Raw genomic sequence first — 18,782 nt, forward strand, 5'->3', positions numbered from 1 at the left:
AGAGAGACATCCTGGGTGGTGAGTCTGTAACATGGAGAAGGGACTAACGATGCTACTAACCCAGCCTGACACGGGGCTTAGGGATCAAGAGAAGCAGAGAAGCCAGGGAGCCAGTAGGTCTGGAGGAAAAAAGATAGGATTACTATCAGAAATCGGAATGTGAGTTTCCAGCTGGAAACATTATTTTAAAAGATAAGTGCTTCATCATTTCTTGCTTCTTAGAACGTCCATGAGAAATACTCTGAAAGAGGAAAAACTAGACCAAAGGATTCACATCGCAAAGAAATTCTTAAAGGACTAAGAATAGTCCTATGAAATAACAGGTGCTTAATGAATATTTAATGAAGCTATTAACAATAAACCTAGTCAGTGATTTTGCTAGAAATTCACAGACTCCAGATTGGACAATAATTTTTTTTTCCTTCCATTTCAAGTTTACTTGTTTTGAAGTAGGAATTAAAAGGATGAATCATGAGATGTTGCTAACAAGGAAGACAACTTCTAGAGATGCACTATCTTCAAATCTGAGCCACATGGTGATTAAGGAAGAAAAAAGTCTCAAAGGTTTGGAGTTTTCCTCCCCCAAACTCAACCTTATGTAGAGCTTCCTTTGGTGAAAGTTCACATGGGTAGAAGTTGAGTTTTTAAAGACAGAATGTAAGTTTAATGACCTAGTAATAGAATTAGAGTGAAAGAAACCAGGGAGGCAAAGTAAGCCTCAATCCAGTAGATTAAATGCTCTTTTATCCCGAATGATGACAGTTTTTGGCTGAAAGGAATTTTCACCTTACCAAAATACGAGTCCATAGAATCAGTTCAAGACAACTAGAAAACATCTATCTTTTAGCCTTGACCCCACCTCTCAATTTTATATCATGGCATATCAATTTCATTGGGTTTGTGCCAGACTCACCAATGTATCTCTTCTTTTTTCAAGCGATACGAGAGTGGTTCGTAAAGATGTGGCTTTTTGCTTTTCTCTTTTTTCCATGTTGAAATGGCATGGCACAAACAACTAGACAACTGGCTTCCCATCAATCGTGAACTTACAACTCGCATTCCTTGGAGAAGTGTGGCAGGGAAGCACTCTCCAGAAAAGTTCATACACACGCAAGTGTAGAGCGTTTGAAAATCTCAATATGCTAGGGACTTCCCTGGTGGTCCAGTGGCTAAGACTCCAAGCTCCAAAACAGAGGGCTTGGGTTCAGTTCCCGGTCGGGGCACCAGAATCTACACAGCGCAACTAGAGCTCACACGTGCTGCAACTTAAGGCCAGCTGCAGCCAAGCACACGAGTGTTTTTAATAAAAACATTTATTAAAATATTTTAATAAAAATGCTAAGAAAGATGAGTTTCTCACTTTTAAACCATATTTTTCATCTGACTTCTCAGGCCATTGAAAAATCCCATGATAACTGCTTTTCTCAAACATTTATTGTCTCTTTGTTTTGAAAGTAGTTGTTAGTTCAGAGGCTTCACAGAAGGACTTTCCCTCCTGGTTTAATTTTTATTGTTGTTTTTGCTATTTCTAGTCATCTCCACGCACACTATTCACTCTCCTCTAAGTATGTCTTTGCTTTACATATTGTTTCTATCAGATTTACTAGTGGGGCGAAAACCCCCAGGGTTAGGCTGCTGCTGCTGCTAAGTCGCTTTAGTCGTGTCCAACTCTTAGCGACCCCATGGACTGCAGCCCACCAGGCTCCTCCGTCCATGGAATTTTCCAGGCAAGAGTACTGGAGTGGGATGCCATTGCCTTCTCTGAGGGTTAGGCTACAGGATGGAATTGATCACAGGGTTGCAGAAACTGGCTCTGTGAACACACCAGCTGGTCTTCTTGGGCAGGGCAAGCCAAGGGAGGCATCCTTTCTCCAGAAGGCAAGGTCAGCCGCTGAGTGAGTGGTAGAGGATGGACTGGAATCCAGGGCCCCTGGCTCTCATTTCATTCCTCGTGACCATTAAGTTCCACATCAAAGACTCAGTCCCAACTCTGGATCTAAAGCGTCTGTGAAAATGACCACTGGCATGCCCAGTTTTCAAATAAAAACCTACAACTGTATACTTTATATAATCAGCCATTCAAAGTGGCTTACCAACCTTACAGGGGGTTCTCAAACCTGTTTCTCTCAAATAACTTATCCAGTGTCGTCCACAGATGCACCCTATTCTTAAGTGCACTGTCCTCATCAGCATCACTTCCTCATCGGCGGCAGCATCACCAAGACCACATACCGGGGGCTTCACAGATACCAGCCACCTGGGCCCGCATCACAGATGAGAGTGCTTACAGGTGCATTCGGGGGGCACTGCCCACACCTGCACCCCCAGTTCTGCCAGTTACTATCAGGGTGATGTGGGCACAGGTTTACCTTGCAGTGCCTCAGTTTCTCCCCCTTTTAAGAAACAATAACCGGTCCATCAGAGATATTTGGTAGAACTTCCCTGGCGATCCAGTGATTAAGACTCCAAGCTTTCACTGTAGGAGGTTCAGGTTAGATCCTTGATTAGGGAACTACAATCCCGCATGCCATGTGGCATGGCCAAAAAACAAAAGAAAAAAAAAAAAGTATTTGGAGAATGCAGTATTAGAACATGGACAATGTGGGGCTTCCTTGGTGGCTCAGTGGTAAAGAATCCCAGGTTCGATCCCTGGGTCGGGAAGATCCCCTCGAGGAGGGAACAGCTACCCACTCCAGTATTCCAGCCTGGAGAAGTCCATGAACAGAGGTGCCGGCAAAGAGTTGGAGACGACTGAGCAACTTCCACTTTCACTTTTTTACTCGCCCAGGTTATATAATCTGAGCAGTATTTTGAGCTAGTTTGTGGAAGGGGCAGAACTCAAAAGCAGGCAGGCAGTCTCTACACCCCAGTTCTGAAGCACCCTGTGATATGACAGAGCCAGGAAGGATCATGACAAGAGAAGACCAGAATGACAGAATGCCAAAGGGATGACCTTGCACACCCCCTCGCCAACTTATAAAATCCTACACGTAAATCATTCACTAATAATCAACCTCCAACCCCTGACCCCTGCTGAGAAGAGCTGCCTCCGCCCCCGGAATTTCTAGGAATGGACCAAATTCTAGATCAAGAGAAAAAAAGGTGTGAATATACCTTATTCTGGCTGTGGACCTGCCAGGTGACAATTTACTTGGCATTCACCATGTGATCATGAATCCACCATGCAGAACACCTGTGTTTTGAATGGTGACAGTCACAGGTCACTCATTGCCCTCTGGGAGGAGAATCCATGTCCACTGTTGATCCCAAGTGGGGCCACTGGAAGCTCACCGTACTGCCCTCAACCTGGGCTCTGTTTGGTGACCAGCACCCCGTGGCTAAGTTCATCCTAGAAAAAGTATTACAGAAGGGGGCGGCTCTCCTTGCTCCCCTGGGACATCACTCATTCATCCTTTCATTCAGTAAATATTTACGGGTACTTTTTATGTGTCACGTGTTGCTCTAAGCTTTAGGAATGCCGCAGGAAATACAAGACAATGAGGGGAATAAAACAAAACACGGAGACTGGTGGGTCTTCATCTTGCCTGCGTTATCCCGGTCATCTTGACTCCCCCGGCACCCCTTTCCCTGGGTGCCTGCTGGGGTAGGGACCAGTATATTTCTTCTAGAGAGTCAGGTTCAAGGATGGAGACCCTGAGGAAGATGCATGTCTTCCTACTTCTGAGAGAAGAACAACCTCCCTTAGGATTCTTTAAAAGGCTGTCTTTAAAAACAACAACAAACCTTGTAAAAGCTTCCACTTCTTTAACACTTACGCTCTCCTCCAAAGTTTCAAGAAGGTCAAGTGTAAGAGGGGTCATTTAAAGTTTTGGAAAGACATATGTTTTCCTTTTAAAAAATTATTTTTAGGATTCTGAGGGGAACAGAATCATTTCAAGATCAGCAGTACTGCTTACGCATGGCAATGCCAACTTCCCTTCTTGAACCTACACAACCTTTCCCCTCTGTACTCTATTCCTTTTCCACAATCCCCGTGAAGGAAGAGGTGTCCAGAGATCAAAAGGCAGAAGCCGAGCATAGAGCATAGACTTAAAATGGGATCATTCGTCCAGTCCAACACTCGCGCTCATTGCATGCTGGGTGCTTCATAAAACGTGAAACTGTGACAGTCCGGCCTCAGTTGCCTAAGAGGAACTGTCCAGCTCAGTTCTGAACAGGAGAAGGGTCGCTGCAAACCGCCTGATCCGGAGCAGTGCAAAGCCGACGGCAGTGGCTCTTGCTAGCAGGAACCCTTTGCCTTTGTCCCACTGAATAGCACTTGGGATGTAATTCCCCGAGCACCGCCCCGTCCTCTCTGTGTTTGCCTGTCTGTCTGGGCAGTTCCAGGCCTCACTGTTCCCCTCACATTCTCCATCTTGTTTCATTTCTCCATCTCCCTTTTCCTTCTGCCCCATGTTCATCACAGAATGTAGTGTAGAATTATTATTTCTGAGTATTGATTTTATTGAGTGCAGTTTACTGAGTGCAATTTTATTTAGACTCCAAGTTAAAAAAAAACAAAAACAAAAAAACGACTTCACGCAACACCATTGGGCCAAAGCACACACACTCGGAAGTAACCCAGTGCAGAGGGGTGATCCCGAACTCTATTGATTTCCCCCCAGAACGTCAGGGGTTCCTCCTCTATAGCAAAATCCAGGATTCAGTTAGAAGGCTAGGTTACAATGATTCCACCCTAACATGTTCATGTTATCCCACATGATTGAGATTTTCTAATTAAATTCTTATTTTGCAATAGCCACATCCCACTCCGAAGATGAAAGCCAGGCACTATAAGAACAAGCCTACTGGTCACATTTACTGTAGCAAATCTGTTGTAAGGGCCTTGACGTACTTTAGGAGAAAACAGAAAATACACGTCACTGCTGAACCATCTACTCATTTTCGTGCGAGTGTGGGTCATCTCTTGTCCCTGCATCAGCACAGAAAAAAAAATTTAAAGTAATACTTTGTAACAACCAAATTTGAGAGAGTTACACCAAGGTTCAAAAGATAAAAATCTGTGGAACGTGGTTTCTCTTAAACTAATGGAGCTCTGTCCCTTTACCCTTCCATTCATCTGATCCCTACACAGGATCCAGGCTCCATCTGATTGAGGATCCAGGTTATAGAGAAAGAATCCATGGAAACCAATAATATTGAGTACCCACCCTAAACCTTCTTAAAATGTCCTGGGTAAGGCCCCTCCTGTGAGGATACTGGGATGCATATCATTATATTCTTTAATTAGCAAGGATCAAAGGCTGATTGAGTTCGAGAGAAAGAGGAGATACTTAGCAGAATCTAGTCTGCAAACACTTACATAAGTGTAAGCAGAGAGAAGGAACACATCAAAGCAAAGCAACTGAGGCTTGAGGCCCATCTTTCCATGTCCCCCAGGGGATGCCTGCCCTGACTTCCCAGGGAACACTCTGGGTCCTTTCTTCTTCCTGCTCCCAGGATGGTCCTCAGCGCAGCGGGCTGGTGCTATCCACAGAAGAATGTCTTTTCCATGCTGAGCTCACAGCACTGAGGACTGGGCCTCGTTTTCCTGGGTGCCCAGCGCATGGTATGGTGCCTGCATCCCCCTTCACATGCAGGCACCATTCACTGCATCCGTGAAAGGGCCATGAAGACAGGCGTAGCTGGGGGGAAGGAGGGGGCAGGCAAGACTAGACTTGAATCATTAAAGAGGAGGATGGGGCCAAGGCCAGAACATGAACCACTGGGAGCAAAGACATGAAGGAGGGAGTGACCCACGTATACTCCAGAGACACTGTAAGCACTGGCTTGAGCAGACAGAGAGCTTGTGAGTAGGTCTGAGATATCCAGGGGGATAAGCGGGATGGAAAAGGTTACAGAGGACCCTTACAAAAACTGCTTTTTGGAAGTGCTACCCAACTAAGACTAGGCGGGTACTCACAAAGAGAGATGTTTGCAGTTGAAGGTGGGACTGAGGATGTGCAGGATGGAGGGACGGAGAGCTGAGAGCAAGGGACGTGAAAACGCCAAGGTCGAGCTTGGGATGGTGAGGATGAAGGGAAGAAATCAATAGTGAAGCAGTAGGAAGGTAAAGCAAAGATCAGTGGGACCTAGCGATGGCCTGGTTAAGGGGGATTACACTAGGGAGTCTGGCAGGTAAAGCACTGTCAGCAGCTGTTAGGAGCCCTCAGAATCAAAGGACTCAGAGACATACAGCACCCTACGACGGGTGGGCTGGGGTCTCTTGGCCGCCGGGCAGGCCAAGTTCAGTCCTGCGTTTAACACTGGGCGCCTTTGCTGCATGCTCGGCTGGGGCGAGCGCAGCAGCTTTGTTACTGGGTTGAGCACAGACTGTTAGGGTCGCAGGCCGTTCACCCCCGTGTCAGCCCTCCTCCCAGAAGGGCACAGAGGCCTCCAGGCTGCAAGAGACACTGCTGAGCTGCTCAGGCACACGGAGGCAGGCTTCTAAAGACATTAGAGCAGAGCGCGGTGGCTGGGGAGGGGGGAAGTGTGGCTTCATACTTTTTATGAGGCTACATAACGTTATGTACAGAAAAGAGAGAAGTTCATAATAGCTGTTGGTCAAGGAAAAACATTAAAGAACCAACTGACCCAGCAGAGTTAAAAAAAAAAAAACCCATGGGGACTAATGAGAAGTCGAATTTATGTTAAGAAATAAAAAGTGAAAGCCATTTGGACATCAAAGGATGTGACACCCAGACATTTTTTATTTTTTTTTCACCTCCCACCCCTAAGAATATTTTGGGCACTAAATGCAGAAAGTGCACCCTAAGTGCTCCTGCAGTTGCAACTATTAGCTGCTACTGGAATATTCCCTCTGTTTCTACATCTCCAGCGACTGTACACTGTCTCCCTGACAAGTGTGGTCTACGCTGACAGCATCTCTCTTCAGGGTGATGAGTTATTTCTGAGGTCCCTCTCATTGTTCATCAGCTGCAGTGGAAGGAAAGGGGTCTTAATTCATTTCCTTAATTCATGTCCCTGGTGCACTCAGATTAAATAATTCCTGCATCATCTTGTGTGATAGCACAAGTATCCCAGAAAAGGAGAGTTCGTTCAGACCAGGCAACCATCCCACACTGGACCATGGCTGACAAACGTGAGCCGTATTTGGGAAGACCATGCATGCTGCCTCTGACTACGGCTTTTTGTTATGATTCTGACCCGGACAGTCATCTCTCTACTGATAAATAGAAGCTGATTACAAGAAATACTCATTTCTCCCCTTCTTTCATGGCTTGTGCTACCTCAGCAGTACACCCAAGACCTTGCAAAGTCTACAGTTTGACCGGGCCAAGGTACCAGGGGAGACACACTGCAATGAAAAACGCACGGGGGATCCGTTTTGATGGTAATAGATGGACACTCCCATGGCCGTGCCAGAGAGATGGATAGCATCTTTAACTCTAATTGATTGCAGTTGTGGTGAATGGTCACCCCCCAAGCAGAAACCCTGCCCGGGTGTTCCAATGTGATCTGAGATTGAGCCGGTAGAAGCAGCAGGGAAAACACACTCTGTTGACAGTTATTTTTTGGGGAAATTACTGTTCTAATTTTAGCTTCAGATATATGATGAGTCAAAACATGTCATTTAGCAAAAAAAAAAAAAAATATATATATATATATATAATATATATATATATATATATAAAAATATATATATGGATGGATTCATCATAGTTCATCAGTAAGGCAAAACAAGCACAAAGTGCATTCCAGTGTGCACGTTCTCAAAAGAGTGAGACTTTCATAAATAATCTAAGGAAGAGAAGCCACCTCTCTTGCATCCTACTAATTCCAGCTCTTGCGATCAGGCCCCACACCATCAACTAATTGTTGCTTAATAACTGGGAGCCTTTGGGGAATAGAGTAGGTGGGCTATTTTCTACATTCATCTAAATGCACTGAGAGCTATGCTCAAAACGAAAGGCCTTATTTTTAACATTTTCTGTAACTGTCATACTGAAGGGGGAGTGAAGAGGAATAGGGAAATCAGTTCCTTTTCTAGTCTTACAGATGACTTTGGTGAGTGGCTGTTAGCAGTTTTACTGAATTCTTTCTGGACACAGTTAATTAGCAAAGCTAACTGCTGCACATAAAGTTTCCTATGTTGATATAACATCTCAATTGGAGGAGGTATTTTTTTCCAGTTGATTTTGGCCACCGTCACAAAAGGTTGCTAGTCCATTTCTACGAATTTAGATCCCATCTGGACAGAGGATAAAGGAAGGTTAATGTCAGGATAAGCTGAGCACAGAAACACTAAGTAAACAGGCCAAACGAAGAGGAAAGTCAGGTCCAGTGAAGACAGCATCTTCCGGTCCTTCTAAAACCTCAACACCAAACCCAAACATCCACGTAGAAAATTCGTGCTTTACTTCCTCTGCTCCCACTAATTAGAAACAGGCCAGTGAGAGTCAGTTTATGCTTTGTGGCTGAAGTAATGGAGTAAAAGTTTTTCTGTAGGTAAAAATGAGGGTTTTTTGTTTTTTCTTTCTTTTAAGTCAAGAACTTGCCTTAACTACATTAGAAGGGGAAAGAAGCTCATGTATTTGAGGATCAATCATGATTTTGACGTTGTTGAGAGTAAAAAATAACATAGAACCTCCTCATAACAACTGATGCTAAAGCTTGAAACTGCAATACATTGGTCACCTGATTTGACTCATTGGGAAAGACCCTGATGCTGGGAAAGACTGACGGCAAAAGGAGAAGGAGGCAGCAGAGGAGGAGATGGTTGGATGGCATCAATGACTTAATGGACATGAATCTGAGCAACTCCAGGAGATAGTGGAGGACAGAGGGGCCTGGAGTGTTGCAGTCCATGGGGCTGCAAAGAGTTAGACACAACTTAGTGACTAAGCTACAGCAACATAACAACTAAAAAATTTTATTATACGAGCATAGAATGCTACTCAATAGAGGCATTGCATAAGACAGCAGATATGAAAGTTCTCATTTAAATATTTGCTATTGCCGAAAAAGAAATGTAGACTAGAAACAATGAGTACTGTCAGCAGTGGGAAGGACATAAAACTAACTTGGTCAAAGAGCCCAGGGGCTCCGTTTCACTCTTTACTCATTCTAGCAAACCTTTAAAAAACGTCTGCCCATTGCCATCAAGGGAAGTCCAGCTTCTTCACCCCAGAATCAAAGCGTATTCAGAATTAGATCCATAAAATGGATTTTCTGAAATCAGAGATATGCACGAGCCGGGTGTCTCCACTGAGCAGCTCTTTCTTCTGCCCAGGACCCTCTGTCCTGCTTCCCAATGGATGATCCTCAGGTCTTAATGATGGAGACCTCATGGCAATCATCCACCAGCCCAGAGGATGGGGCATGGCTTGGGTATTTCTCACAAAGGGCCACAGCTTTGGGGGCTGGGACAGGAGCGGCTCCCCTGCCTACAGCTCAGTTTCAGAGGGGTGTCAGCGTTCTTTTTTTTTTTTACACCCCACTTCAGCCTTCATAGGCAATGACTTCTGAAGAAGGGAACACATGTCTGGAAAAATATCATTTCAGTGTATTAAACAAAATTAAAGTGGATAATGAATCTCACTAAGACACAGTCCAAAAGCTATAGCAGTTAGCTTTGCCCAGAGGAGAGGACTTTTGCTTTGGAAGAATCAGTCAGTGTGATAACATAGGTCTTAACGTTAACTATTTCAGAAGGCGGATGAATTCATGAGCAGGTGTGGGGTCTCTGCCTCACTTCCTTTTCTGCCCAGGAAGCAGCGTGTTAAAACAGGGGATATTCTTTTTCATCACTCCCCCGCTCCCAGTTCAGGCATTCCCTCTGCATATAGAATAAAATGCTGACCCAATTAATCCTGAATCCCGGCCAGCATCTTTGACGCCAAGGTGTCTCAACAGCGGGAAAGCCACAAGGAAAACCAATAATATCATGCAGTCCCTTTCCAAACTCATCAGTTGCTGGCCTTAGCTCTTCTGCCGTATCCACCAACTGAGGGGACCCTGGGAGGTGTCCTGGCAAGGCCGGCCTGCTCCCCGGCCGCCACTGGCAGTCGACTGCATTATGCTGTTGATATCACAGCTGGAGCCCAGACTGGAAAGCTCCGGGTCCCTGCAGACAGTAAGAACTGAGCTCACCCAATGGAGATTCTCTCTCATCAGCTGCTGAAACCAACCAAGTTTGCCTCAGATGCTAGCTGTAGATTATAGGGCAAAACCGTTTGATTTCTAATTAAAACAGATGGCAAATTCCACCCAACCGTGAGTTTTCTCACATATTGATATATTTTCAACTAAACACTCCCTGGCTCTCCCAGCCGATCCACATACATACAGAGGGATGTGTGTAGATGTCTACACCTCGGCAGACATGAGGCAGGAGGTAGATGCCCCCCAACCCCAAGGTGAAGCGATTACAGATTCATTCCCTATGGACTGAAACTCGAAGAAGAGAATGCTATGTCAAGCTGCTTCAGTCAAGCCCGACTCTGCGACCCCATGGACTGTAGCCCACCAGGCTCCTCTATCCATGGGATTCTCCAGGCAAGGATACTGGAGTGGGTTGCCATTTCCTCCCCCAGGGGTTCTTCCCAATGCAGGGATCGAACCCGAGTCTCCCACACTGCAGGCAGATTCTTTACCATCTAAGCCACCAGGGAACCAAGAAGAGATGAGCAGGACAATTAAGGGAGGAGGAGAAAAGCAGGACAATTAAACTCCAGACCACATATTTCTCATTCCCGAAGTCAGGAGACCTCCCCAACCACAGGTATGCAGAAAGGCTCCTTGGAAGTCAATGGAGAGTGATGCTAAAGGATGCTCTACCCAGAGGCCTTTGCAGTAGAATCCATCTTGGCTAAGAAATGCACGCTCACACATGGGAAGATCCTGATATACCTCATGTGGACTGTGAACTGGGCAAATCAAAATGACTGGCCAAGAGAAACCCGGAAGAAATACCCCATAATAGTAATTCACACTGCCATGAGGGTGCGACTCAGCAGTTCAGGGACTTTCCCTCTGAGCAAATCTATCTATACATACTGCACTCTTGTTCCTCTTAACAAAAACTTTACCTGCTTCACTTCTTTCTAGCTTTGTGGGAATTCTTTTCTGCAAAGCCAAAGGACCAGGGCCCTTGCCACTGACCGCTGGTCTAGAGCTTAGGATCTGGCCTCCATCTCTGCCTGGGAGCCCAAGTCAGGGCAGGCCGAGCCCACCCGAGATCAGATACACATACACACACATGAATACCATCAGGATTTTGAAATTCATTTTCTTTCTTTATCCAAGGCTTCCTCAAAACAATAAAAGATGACCTTTGGGAGACTGCTTGTACCCAAATCTAATCATTTCTGGGTTTTCCTTACTCGATCCAAGTGTTTCTAGTTGGCAGAGGCCTGATCCCCTCACGCTGCCTAAGGTGTGGACCGAGTTTGCTCTTTTTTTTTTTTAAATTGAGAAACAATATAAGGACACTGTAGGTCCTGCACCCAAACCAGAAGAAAGAAGGGGAAAAAAAAAAACACCTCCCCAAACGTACCATCTCAGTGCCACGGTGACAACCAATTTTTGGTTACTTTTTTCCAGTACAATTTGGTAGATGGCTTCCCTTCACTTGACATTATTTCACAAGCGTTTTCCTCCAATACTAAATAATCTTTATAATTATCATTTTAATGGCCGCACTGAGTGAATGTAACCATAATTTACTTAACCGTTTACCTATTGTTAGGCATTTAGTTGCTTCCATCTTTCACTCCTTTAAGCTGGAATGAACATTTTTATATAAGCTATTAATTTAAAGCGGCAGGCAGAGATGACTCTCCATCACTAATCTAAAAATACAGGGTTTATATATTTACAACTCACATTTGATTATGAAATTTAATTTGAGGGTAATTAAGACATTTATATTCCAAGCAGCTCCTCGACATCGCGCACTCCCCGAGCCAGCCAGGCACAACCGTGACTTGGCGTTTTTACCTCAAGACAGCACAGTCCAGTGAATCTAAAACACAGTTTTCTTATGAAAAATAAACTTTCTGAACTCCTTCAGCTTTAGAGCCAGTAGTTTAACTCTGACAGTCCATGGTTCTCCGGGGTGACCCGGACAAGGCAAGCCACCATTGAAAATGGCATTTTGGCATCACGATCAATCCAGAACTCAAGGCAACCCGGGCTGAGTCTGCTGCAGGACCAGCTGTGCTGCTGGGACCTACGTGGTGGTGCCCTGAGAAACCTGCACCCAGATCCTTTGTGGAAACAGGCCAAGGAAAGGGCCCGCCCTGAGTTCCAGTGTTTGATGCTTCCTGTGGTTTCCCATGGGTCATTTCAGGTTACAAATTTCCCCAGGCCGGGAACTTAAAGGGATGTACTGGCAGTGTGATTCTGAGCAAGATCCGGAAAAAAAAAATCGAGTGCCTGAGTTCCTCTGTTTCCAGCTTGAGGGTAACAATAGTGTCGTTGCTGTGAGGATGCTGTGAGATCAGGGAGAAAATGAGAGTGAAGTGCACAGGACAGGGCCGGCCTTGGTTTAGCACCCAGAAACCGGGAACGTACGGACTGAGTGTTGAGGCTACACAGTAAGGCGTGTATGAACAAATGCATGAAGAAGTGAAAAACAAGCACGCCAGGAAGTTCCACTTGTCTCCTGGACTCTTATCTAGAGAACAACCAGTTTTCTTGCATGACACAATCATTTTCTTTTTCTTTAAATTTTATCGAAAAATAGTTGATTTAGAATGCTGTGTTAATTTCAGTTGTACAGCAAAGTGACTCAGTTATACATATGTATTTTTTCATATGCTTTTTCAGTTCAGTTCAGTCACTCAGTCGTGTCTGACTCTTGGTGACCCCATAGACTGCAGCACCCCAGGCCTCTCTGTCCATCACCAACTCCCGGAGTTTACCCAAACTCACGTCCATCGAGTCGGTGATGCCATCCAAGCATCTCATCCTCTGTCGTCCCCTTTTCCTCTTGCCCCCAATCCCTCCCAGCATCAGAGTCTTTTCCAATGAGTCAACTCTTCGCATGAGGTGGCCAAAGTACTGGAGTTTCAGCTTTAGCATCATTCCTTCCAAAGAAATCCCAGGGCTGATCTCCTTCAGAATGGACTGGTTGGATCTCCTTGCAGTCCAAGGGACTAGGAATTTATTATTATTATTATTTTGCCACCGGCAATTAATTCTTCTGATTTGTTTTATTAGTTTGATGGTTGGGTCCAAGACCAGAATATCTTTCCAAACCAGCAGACTGATGGAAAAAAATTATTTCAGTGCAGTTCTTGGCAAATCGTGATGATGAATAGCGTGGTAGGACAAACTTATTCAGACACACATTTTTCAGTCGTGGCAGGGAAAAGGCTGAAAAATTACTAGTAAATTGCTTTTTGTAAAGATGCTCTCTCTTTCAAATTTTCCCTAGTGTGAAGGTCTTCTGCAGGATGAAGGCACAATACATTCTGACACACCTGGACAGCTGAGGCTTTAGAGAATGAATACAAGCTACGAGAGAGGGTTAAGGTTTCCTTTCCTTATTACCCCCACTGCCCCTATTCTCTCCCTCACACGAGGCCCCTTGTGTGCATCTTTGTAACCTTATGGGATAAGTGTCTCTCAACTATATCTATACACACATATATAATCTACCCTTATCAGGCACGCTCTGTCCCCATCACCCATGATCTTGTTCAGTCTGTATCTCTGCCTTTTCCGTCTTTCCAAAACGGCCTCATTTTTCAAGTTTCAAATGACCGACATCTCCAAATACCCCCAGTGCCCAGTAGAGCGCCAAAGACGAAAGAAGACCTGTTCTCTGTCTTGCTCCTGCCTCCCCCCAGATATGACTGTTTCAGATCAATTCTTTTGTCAGAGGACACACAGCTGCCTTGGGACTCACCTCCGTGTTGGCTGAGCTCCGAGCTACATCTTTTGCAGACTAGAGCCTCAGAGCTGGCACTCTGCATGCCTCCTGGGGAGGTGGGACACTGTGATGCCTTCCTGGTCTCTCACGTGGCTTTCCACCCCTGCCTTAGCTTCAGGACACACTCTAGCCACACAAGGTTAAAGGTCTGATGCAGTGGTTCTCAATAGGAGTCAGTTAGGCACCCCCAGGGCTACTCGTCTGGAGACCTTCTGGCTGTTACTTTAGAGTGGGGGTGCTGCTAATATTGAGAGACGCCAAGACGCTAATGCATATTTTACACGGCACAGGACAACCCCCAACAAAGACTCACCTGGCCCGTAACACCAAGAATGCCAAGGCTGGGAAACCTGATGTGATTGGAACCAAGCTCTGCAGGGATTACTTCTGATGTCCTCTAACGTGATTACTGGCTCACTGTTCAAGGCATAATTGATGAAGTGCTTGCATTTTTTCTCTAAGCCTTTCATTCAGTAACACTAGTGAACTTTCAGAGCACACCAGTGCCATGCTGGCCTGCAATGTCAACTTAACGGAGTCCCAGACTCTGCGTGGCGGGAGGGGGGAGGCGGATCTTTAACTCCCTCTTGGCCAAGGGCTCTGGGCTCCTCCCTGAAACACCAGCCCTGTTGGCCTGCAATTGTAACTCAGGGACGTAGGGAAGTGGCCTGCCTCTCTGTTCACTGGACTCCTGAGGTATGAGAAACAATGTGGACTCGAGGGGGCAGGTAGATCAGGATCCTGCCTGTGTGTCTCACTTGCTGTGTGACTATGAACAAGTGACCTAACCTCTCTGAACTCGAGTTTCCTCCTTGCAACGGGATGAGTGGCACTGAAGGTATTAGGCATGGCTCTCCTCTACCAGCAGAGCACCTGAAGACCGCACACCCCTGACTCCCAGAGCGGCAGTCACGTGATCACAGGGCCTATGGCATTTCACAGGAAGTGCCATGGGAGGCTCCATGAGGGTCCCTGGGTGGTGGGTGGGTCATGGCAGCCTGAGCCTGTTCTTGCATTGCTCTCACCGGCTCCTGTCAATGACCCTGCCTCTCTGGTCACCTCGCTTGGACACCAGGGCCCTCCACACCCCAGATTCCTCCCTTCTGCTTTCTTCTCGAACACAGGGAGGGGAAAAAGCAAACACTAACTCACAAACGGCATACTTAACTGTATTTTCTTGCTTTCAGTTCAGCCCGCAAGAAAGTCCTTCCATGTGTGATAAACAGCTGCGAATCTGCCTAATAAAGTGAAGGCATTTTACCCACTGGTATTCCCCCAGAGCAATCACTGGCCACCTGCATCTTCTTAGTTGCATTTAATAATTCAGCCCAAGATGAATTTGCATGATTAACATAAAGCCTTGTGATTTTATTTTCTTTCAGAATTTAAATCCTGAAACAACCACCATTGTGTTCATTTGCAGAGGTTGTGATCAAAACACAAAACTTGATTCTAGAATGAATAATTTCTTTTTTTTTTTTTAAGTATTTTCAAATACCCCTCTCCACAGAATCAAAGAAAAGAGTTGCTAACACAGACTTTGTAGAAACCAGGAAACCCATGCCCTCGCTATGGCTGATGTTAACCCATGAGAAGCAAGCCATACTGCTGAGACTGTTCCCTTTACAGTTTTCCCATAAACCAGCCCGGCACCCTATCACATAGCATCCAGAATGGCTAACATAAATAGATATAGTTCAGTTCCTCATCGGAGGACTCTCCACATTTATCCGATCAGGAGCTAGAATCCCCAAGATGTCTTTAAGAGAAAATAGCAATCCTCTCGGATTCCAATAATAGATTAATCGGTAGCCCTCAAAAAAGTAGTAAAAGCCCAAACCAAGTAAGTTGCATTTTGAAAAACCATCTGCCTGTGAAGTGGAGATGTGCCTGCAAAACAGCAATCTGCAAGAAAAAAAAAAGCAGAAGAGGCAGAGTCGTTGGGCTTCTTGATGAATATAGTAAAACAGGTTTGTCTGATGGGGAAACATGCCTTACTATCAAAGGAAAAACGAGTGTATCCTACATGGAGAGGGAGGCAAGCTTTAATATCTGAGAAACATTTCAAACTGTGCCTGCCAGGGATTCTCTGCCTGTCTGATTTTCCTTAACATAAAGGCCGACCTCACCTGTTTAAAAATAATTAGGGAGCAGGCATCCGTCATTCTGGCCCAAAGCCTGCGCTGCCTGTGGTTTCCTGTGGGTTTCTGTTCCACTGACAAGGTCTGTTGTTGTATCCGCCTGCAGGAACCATGGTCAGTAAGGAACCCAGCAAATGCGTACTCACGACCTCTGCGAGTGAAGTGGAGCCTGCCGCCTGTCTGGCCCTGGAGATGAAATATGCCCTGGATCCCAACCGGCAGATTAAGAAGCGGAATAAAGCCCTGCAGGTGCGCTTTAAGGACATCTGCGAGGCGCAAAACGAGCAGAGGGACACTCAGCTCGCCTCGGGCCTGCAGGGTGACAAGCGGGAGGCCAGGCCTGCATCCTGCCGGGCTGCCTACCGCAAGTACATGACCGTGCCGGCCCGGCGGTCCATCCCCAACGTCACCAAGAGCACAGGTGTGCAGACCTCGCCCGACCTCAAGAAGTGTTACCAGACTTTCCCTCTGGACCGCAAAAAGGGGACTCTCAAAAGCATCCCAGGCACCGAGGCCTTTAAAAGTCAGAACAACGGGTTGGTAATTGACGCGAAAGAGAAGAGCCAGGAAGGGCCGGGCGAGGAGGCCCGGCCGTGGGGCGCGGGCCGGGTACAGAAGACCACAGCCTTGGTTTTCCACTCCGACGAACACGTGAACGCGCTGGGGCCGCCCACCGGGGTCAACTGCGCGGAGCCGTGCAAAACCCCTGACCGGCACAGCTACCGCGATGCTCCGGTGCAGAACTCCACTCGGTTGTCCTCCCAGGAGCTGGAGTACCAGCTGCTCGGGAAAGCCAGGCAGGGCAGGGCGACCCCGGACACCGAGGAGCCGGCTCCATCGGCCCACCGGAGGGTGTTTAAGACCGAGGTGGCCACCGTGTACGCACCCGCCCCAGGCGCCAGGGCCCCTGCGCCGGCCTTGTCGAACTCCGCTCCCTCGAGCGAGTGGTCCCTCTGCCCCGCAGCCGACCTGGAGCGGAGAACGGCTGCGCAGGCCAGCGGGCTCCAGGCCCGGCCGGTCGTCGCCCCGGCCTGCTCGCCCCCGACGCAGTGCCTGTCCCCGGAATGTAGCGAAGAAGACGCCTCCCTGCAGACTCAGGCCCCCTCGGGGCAGGAGCGCCAGCCTTGTCCCCAGGCGCTCGCTGCAGATGAAGAATGCCGACAAATCGTGCCTCACACGGAAGTGGTCGACCTGAAAGCCCAGCTTCAGATGATGGAGAACTTGATCAGTTCAAGCCAGGAAACCATCAAAGTGCTCTTGGGGGTCATTCAGGAGCTGGAGAAAGGAGAAGCCCACCGGGAAGGGTATGTATGTTCCCGCCGGTCTTACAGTGCCCGTTGCAGGCTCACCACCCTCTGGGGGTGGGGGTGGGGGGGGGCCACTGCCAGCCCCCAAAGCCCAGACCCCTAAATGAGACCAGAGCCAGCATTTCTGAGAACAGATTCAGGTCTGAGGATAGGTGGGAGGGGGCAAGTTCAAAGGGGCCCCAGGTTATTCTGTGATCCTAAAACTCATTCATCCTCACCTGCAAGGTTGACTTGTTGGCTAGCATTCATGGGCCTGGTCTGGACTTGAGTACATTTTGAATGAATGGATGGAGCATCCCTTTTTAGCTCTGGGGGCTAAAGTTCATGACACTGATGAAGTACAATAGGTATGCCAGTCCAGAATATCTAATCTGAATAAGAAGCGACTTGCCTTTTAGTAATGGAAAAGAAATTCGGATGGCATTTTGAAAAGTAAATGCTGACTCACTTATGCTAAATAATTGGAATAACATTGACATTCAGGACTATACCAGGTTTTATATTTTATACAACAGACAATATGGTTCCCCCCTGCCCCCATCTTACTTGGAGCTTACAGAAGCGATGTCCATTCTTAGATGCTATCTGTATATGATTAGGAGAGAGACGCCTTTCTCCATGAGATGCCCTGTGTATCCAGATGGGCAGGAGAGAGAATGTTAACAGCCAGGACTGTCGGCCACTGATAACAGATTGCTGAACTTTGTTTCCCATCTTTTGAACTTGAAATTGTGCAGCAGAGAATTTAACAACAAATGACCTAAAGATGGGACGTTAGTCTTGAGCCTCTTAGCTAGGAAGGCCAGGCCGTGTGCTAGGCTGATGGGAAACAGCCAGCACTGCTCTGCTTCTGTGCTTCTTGAAATAACCTTGTGGTTCATTGGCTTTGTTGAGATGGCCGATCAGCTCTTTCCCATTCCCCTGTGATGCTGTCTGGATTCTTCCAGCTCGTGTTTTGGAGGTGGCAACTGAGACAGTGCCCTCTGGCCTCATGTGATTAGCACCCTTCACCCTGTGGGCCCCAGTCCCTGGTTAAGTGAGCTGACAGGCAGGCCAGCATGATCTAAGCCCAGAAATGCACTGTCAGGACCGCAAGCCACCCTGTGCACGGGATGGCTGTGACTGAGTCACATCGTGTTTCCATCTTACAAACTAAGGGGAGGAAACAACCTCTGTGTTCCAAGGTAGCAGAGGAGGCTTAAGGCCTGGCCCCAGAGCCAAGCTGCCTGATGTAGACAGCGCCCTTGGCATCTGGCTTCATGCAGGTGGTCGACGTACAAAAGGAGTTGATGGTCAGTAACCTACCCGCCACCCCCTGCCCCCTGCCTGGCACGTCCTATGACCTAGCATTGCTTGCAGCTGACAGGATGAAGCAAAATGAGCAGCCAATTGTAAACTACTCTAACAGGAGATTAGTAGTAACCTACCATGACA

The 18,782-nt window shown here is 47.0% G+C and overlaps 2 protein-coding genes across 4 annotated transcripts in view; one reads left to right on the forward strand and one right to left on the reverse strand.

Annotated features, from left to right (window-relative positions):
* Positions 1–18,782, reverse strand: part of DOCK1 (dedicator of cytokinesis 1) — a 554,660-nt gene that overhangs the window by 278,404 nt on the left and 257,474 nt on the right. The gene's annotated exons all lie outside the window — the stretch shown is intronic.
* Positions 1–18,782, forward strand: part of INSYN2 (inhibitory synaptic factor 2A) — a 62,371-nt gene that overhangs the window by 5,270 nt on the left and 38,319 nt on the right. For both annotated transcript variants that reach the window (XM_027528653.1, XM_027528654.1), the window contains exon 2: positions 16,148–17,345. In XM_027528653.1, the coding sequence (XP_027384454.1) occupies positions 16,153–17,345 (1,193 nt within the window). In that variant the 5' untranslated portion in view covers positions 16,148–16,152. The remainder of the gene's footprint in view (positions 1–16,147; positions 17,346–18,782) is intronic.

Source organism: Bos indicus x Bos taurus, chromosome 26 (genome assembly GCF_003369695.1).
Source record: "Bos indicus x Bos taurus breed Angus x Brahman F1 hybrid chromosome 26, Bos_hybrid_MaternalHap_v2.0, whole genome shotgun sequence".
Taxonomy (NCBI): domain Eukaryota; kingdom Metazoa; phylum Chordata; class Mammalia; order Artiodactyla; family Bovidae; genus Bos; species Bos indicus x Bos taurus.